The 5,639-nt window shown below is 45.7% G+C and overlaps 1 protein-coding gene across 1 annotated transcript; it reads right to left on the reverse strand.

Moving 5' to 3' along the window:
• Positions 1-501: 501 nt before the first annotated feature.
• LOC144677314 (uncharacterized) lies at positions 502-5,035 on the reverse strand. Its single transcript, XM_078537451.1, has 5 exons — positions 4,993-5,035; positions 4,571-4,844; positions 4,328-4,338; positions 3,714-3,779; positions 502-815 (listed from the first exon to the last, which is right to left on the reverse strand). The coding sequence occupies exons 1-5, from the start codon at positions 5,033-5,035 to the stop codon at positions 502-504; spliced, it is 708 nt and encodes a 235-aa protein (XP_078393577.1).
• Positions 5,036-5,639: the final 604 nt, after the last annotated feature.

Here is a 5,639-nt window from a genome sequence, read left to right on the forward strand (position 1 = left end):
GGCGGCTCGAAGTATAAAAATATTAACGGCTCTGTGGAGCCAGAAGGAATGTGCGAATTTGATGGGTTTAACGGCTTTATTCTGTGCTACAAAATCATAAAGTCAATTGTATATACATTCGTGGAGATTAGGTGATTCCCTCCCCCTCCCCGCCCCCCACCCCTTTCTAAGTGTGTGTCTGTGTGTATATATATGTGTGTGTGTGTATATGTGTTTGTGTGTATACCTGTGTTTGTGTGTGTGTGTGTGTGTGTGTGCTCCTTTCAACTTAATCCCGAAAATGGACAAGAATTTGGACTCTTTCCGTGCCTTGTGTCACTGTGTGTCTGTATTCCCACCATGTTCAGGTTTTCGTACAGCTCTTTCCGTGCCTTGTGTCACTGTGTGTCTGTATTCCCACCATGTTCAGGTTTTTGTACAGCTCTCCCCGTGCTCTCTATCACTGTGTGTCTGTAATCCCACCATGTTCAGGTTTTTGTACGGCTCTCTCCGTGTTCTGTATCACTGTGCTGCGCGCCGACTCAGTGCACAGTAAAACACAGCGGAGTCGCTCAGTTGTAGTTTGGAGATATCTAACCGGCTGATTTTCTCGGCAGAATCGATAGAAGCAGAAATTCTCCCCCCGGCAGCGTTTTCTTTATTCTCCTCTCCTGAAGTGTGTCTCTGAAGCAGATATTCCGGAGCCTGGCCGGGTGACTGACGGTACCAGTGTACCGTGTACTGACAGAACCCTGAGTATTCACAGCTTAAAGTAACGGTGTCACCGGCAGGAGAGGTTTGTAGAGGCGGATCCCGGGAAATTACGGAACTGGAATCTAGAGGATTAAAAAAATGAACATTATCTTTTTGTTTAGCCTCTGTTTGTCCAGGTGAATTCAATCGTGTGAATAGCGCTGCTTTTTGCATTAATTTTATTTGCTGGAAGCCTGTTTGAACCGTGTTCACTGTTATTAAAAAATGATCAAATGGGGAATGAGGTGATATTTTAGTTTACATGGCGAAATCTTGCGATCGGGACTGCACTGTCTGAATTGGTGGTGGGAACGGCTTCCATAGTAACTTTTAAACGGGGAATTGGTCTGTGCTGGAAATGTAAATACAAATATAGAGCGATGGAGAAAATTCATGGGTGGTGGGAAAAATTGGATTGCACTTTTAAAGGGTCAGCGCCTACACGAGGGGCCGAATGTCATCTTCCGTGCTGGATAATTCTATGAATTATATTACATTCCCGTTTCTATTTTCCTTGGTGAGACACAAACCCGAGGGAGCATTTTATGTTCAGCGAGGCAACCAGTTTCCAAAAAAAAACATGTTTGTCGGAGATGAACACAGCTGTGTGGCATGACTGTGCACAGCAAGATCCAACACAAACTGATGGGAATCATCAGCACCGATTGGGCCAAGCCGAGAGTGAGCACCAGTGGTACTGCGGTTTAAAATTACTCGGGAATTTCTCCCTGCCTTTTGCTGTATTTCTCTATGTTCTATCAATAGGGTCCTATTTTCTCCAGTTCAGCTTAATTTCAAATATGTACAATTAATTTCATTTTATTTCTTTAATTTCACATTCCCTTTATTTCACATTTATTTTGTGCTGTTTGCGCTTTTTGTAATCGTGGGAACTTGTCCCAAAGTCTCTCAGTTGTCGGTTGGGTTCAGTCTGTTCAGTTTCCGCAGTGGTTTTACTGTTACTCACTGGAAACTGCCTCTTCCGGCTCTCTGACAATTTCAATTCTTTCCGCACGTTAACTGATTCTCTCCCGGATTCACTGGGTGGAGTTTCTCTCAATTTTATATTATCGAGGAAGAAGAATGCGGAAGAGGAATGAGCCATTCAGCCTGTGTATATAATCAATTCCAGCCTGACCCCACCCGAAATCTAATTAACCATTTACATCCAGCTCCCTGTGTTGGTCTGTTCCGTTCTCCCTCCTGTATTTTCAAGTGTTCCGATAAATATATCAGTACCAACTCCAACCTCTCCCTGTGGCAGCAAGTTCCACATTCTGACCTGCCTTTGTTTAAATTCATTTGTCTTAAATTTGTTCTGTTATTTACTGTCATATGTTGACGGCTATTGCTTTAGACTCAATTTCCCCAGATTAAACCCGTTCAACATTGAAAGATTTCTATGGATTTTACTTGTGGTTCTGTTTTCCAGAAAAAAGAGACCCAACCTGTTCAATCTTCCCAGAGAGAATTGTTGCTGATTTCTTCCCTCAGGAGTGTAAGAAATCAAAGCAGAGAATCCAATCAATAGAAGCAGGAGCCGCCAGATCATCTTTCAAACCTGCTCAGGCATTCAGGAATATCCTGGCTGATTTACAACCTCAACGTCACATTCCCGCACTCTCCCATATCCCTGATCCCTTTAGCGTCCGAAAACCTATCGAATATTGTCTTGATGCACACAGATTATGAACACCCACCTCTCTCTGATTTACAGAATGCCACAGATTCACAACAGTGATTCTATTGAAGATTTTTTTTCCTTCTCAGTTCTAATGGATGACTCTTTATTCTGAAGCTGTGACCCCGAGTTATATACTCCTCAGTCTGGGGAGACGCCGACCCAGAATCTGCCCTGTCAAGGTCCTTCAGAATATTATATGTTTTCATGAGATCACCTCTCATTCTTCTAAACTCTAGGAAATATAGGCCGAGACGACTAAGTATCTTCCCATTGGCCAACCCCTTCATCTCAGGAATCAGTCTGATGAACCTTTGCTGCACTCCTTCCAATGCAGATTGATCTCCCTTCTGTAAGGGGACCAAAACTTTACACAGCATTCCGGACTGGAGTCTATTTCAGTCCTTCCCTCCATAAATCTCAGCCACCACCAAGTCAGATTTTACTTTGAAAAGCGCCCAGAAATCATCCAATCGTTCTCTTCCTTTCGATTATTTTTTTCTTGCTGGTTCTAAATGAGCATTCTCCTAGTTTATAATTGTTTCCTTATGTCCCTGTTCTCCTTTATAAGATGAATACATCATCCTCACTCTCTCACTGCACTGTGCTGTTTCAATTCACAGTAATCAGTGATACAGATAAATTACAGCAATCCCATCTCCCAAACATCTACATTCAATATAGAGAAGTGTCTGCAGTTCCAAACTTTCACATTTCGTTCTGAGGACGGAAAAGGAGGAAAGTGATTGGTTCTATGAAGGCAATTGAAAGAAATGGCGGGGACAATGTCACTAATTTTAGTCACAGATTGTCCAAATATAGAATTCAATCTGGACCCACATCAGGATCTCATATATCTGAAGTCCGTTGTGTCACTCTCCCGTTTTTCTTCGGGGTCAGGTCTGGAACGAGCCGCTGCAGGTATCCGAACTGGCCTCAGTTGTGTTGAGTTTATTCACCCGGTACCTCATTCACATTGCGCGGCTCGAACTGCGATCTGCTGCCCAGGAGGGAGCTCTGTGACCCCGCTCCCGGGCTCAAAGGGACAGACAGAGCTCCCTCGGTCACAGTTAACACCGGGAGTGGAGTCCGGATTGGCGACAATCTGCGCTCATTAAAAGCGATTCAGAGTGTGAGATTCTGTGATGTTGATGGTTTCCCCGATGTGCCCGTTAAACCAACAATGGTCCAGATTCCGTCAACTCCCACATCCCCCCAAACTCCACTGATATCAATAATAAACTGACAGTGAACATTACCCGAGACAGGCTGTAAGCCGGCGGGGTTTGGAGTCACTTACCGGCTGTGACAGTCACCACTGTCCCGGATCCATCCGCATATTTAGTATCCCACCACAGTGACACCGCTTTCAGTGTCCCCGGTACAACAACTACCGACCCATCGAACTGCCGGGAAATCATCATCAGACAGTAGAAACTGCTCAATTATTCAACGGATTGAAATAAATAAACAATATTCCATGTTTTAAAGTCTCTGTCGGTTCAAACAGTTCTTTGTGAGGCCCTGAGCTCTGAGTAAATGGCCCCTGGAACGAGATGTTCGCTTCATATAAACCGAGAAAAATAACTAAGAAAGATAACTGAATGGTGGAAATAAGATGAAATGAAGCTAGATTACAGCGATAATAACATCAACCTGACAATTCACGATCCAGACCAGGAGAATTTATATTGTGACCGTACAGAAGTATTTGCTCAGGTCTCACCCACTGTGACTTCCCCATCCACCCACACAGTGTTACAAGTCAGTATAAAATCCCCCGGGTACTTGGTGGGATGTGGGGACATTAGTAAAACACCGGGGACTGCGGTTCCGGTTACAGCTGTTAGACCAGGATCACATCTGGTGTTAGGGGTTTGTAACTGGGATCAGGCATTCCCAATCCCCATTCACTCACACCAATCCTGGGAAAGACATCACCGTCCGCGCACACTCGGCAGTTATAAAACTCAAGATGTTAACTGCAATAATCCAATCTCATTATAAACTGGTCTGTGGGGCAGACGGTGTGAGGCGGAACTGTGGGGGTTTAACTGCAGATTAACTCCGCTTTTTCATTTGTTTCTCTGATAATCTGCAGTGAGAGCTTCTGTATCGCGGGAAGCCGTGACCCATCACTGTGTGTAGTCCTGGTACTGAGCTTTACAGTAATAGGTGGCGGTGTCTTCAACTCTCACATCCCGAATTTCCAGCCAAAATGTCTTTTCTGCTTTATTCACCGACACAACAAATCTCCCCCCGCTGGAGATCCGCTCCCGCTCTGTTCCGGTCTGGGTTTGTCTGAAGAAATATCCATCTTGAAAATAATAACCCCAATTATGACCATAATAAACACAGGTGATGGTGAGAGACTGACACTCCTTCCTGGTCACCGCTGCCGGGGTCTGTGTCACTGACTGACTGAAGGAGCCTGGAAATTAAACAGAGAGAGTTCAATGGACCATCGGAGCCGAACCAGAGACCGGGGTTAAACCCCCAGACAGTGTCTGTAATTGGGATGGACTCGGGCAGCTTTATATTAAATCCACACAATGTCGGTTTGTTTGATCGGTACTCACGGGGTAAGCAGACACACAGGGTGAAAACAAGGAGGATTCCCATCGTTCTGCTGCCTGGAGCTGAGGGTTTATATGACGGGGAGCTGGAGACTGCAGCCCTGGGCTGCACTGGGAGACCGGACCTCAGAGCTGGACTGAAATACTTTAGGGGGATCGAGTTGATTTGCACAGGGCAGTTTTGTTGAGATAATTGATGGGAAGCACGGTTCCCGGGTCGCTGGCTAAGTGTTGTGTGAATAAGAGACAGGTTTATAAAAGGAGGCTGCAATTTTCTGACTCTACATTTGGATTGTGATCCGGATGTGAAAGCCCCTCCCACAATACTCTGGTGTACAGGGGTGGGGGAGGGGAGCTTTTCTTTCTGCCAGTTGTGCTGCCGCCTTCCTTTCCCCACAGCAATGAACTGGGAGGTTGGTGCATGTGTTTGTATTGGGTGGTGTTTGTTAAAGGTGGAATGTGGGCCCAGAACACCAGGAGAATCCCGCAGCTCCGCTCTTATTCCAATATTCCGGAGATTGTTTAACATCGCCCTGAACGGGCTGGCGGGACCCCAGTTCGACTTCTGACCTGAAGGCCGGCGCCTTAGGCCCGGCATCTTCCCGGACCCAGCGACTGGGGACAGGTTACAGTTTGAAGTAGCCCAGTGA

The sequence above is a fragment of the Cetorhinus maximus genome, unplaced genomic scaffold (assembly GCF_964194155.1).
Source record: "Cetorhinus maximus unplaced genomic scaffold, sCetMax3.hap1.1 HAP1_SCAFFOLD_2385, whole genome shotgun sequence".
Taxonomy (NCBI): Eukaryota; Metazoa; Chordata; class Chondrichthyes; order Lamniformes; family Cetorhinidae; genus Cetorhinus; species Cetorhinus maximus.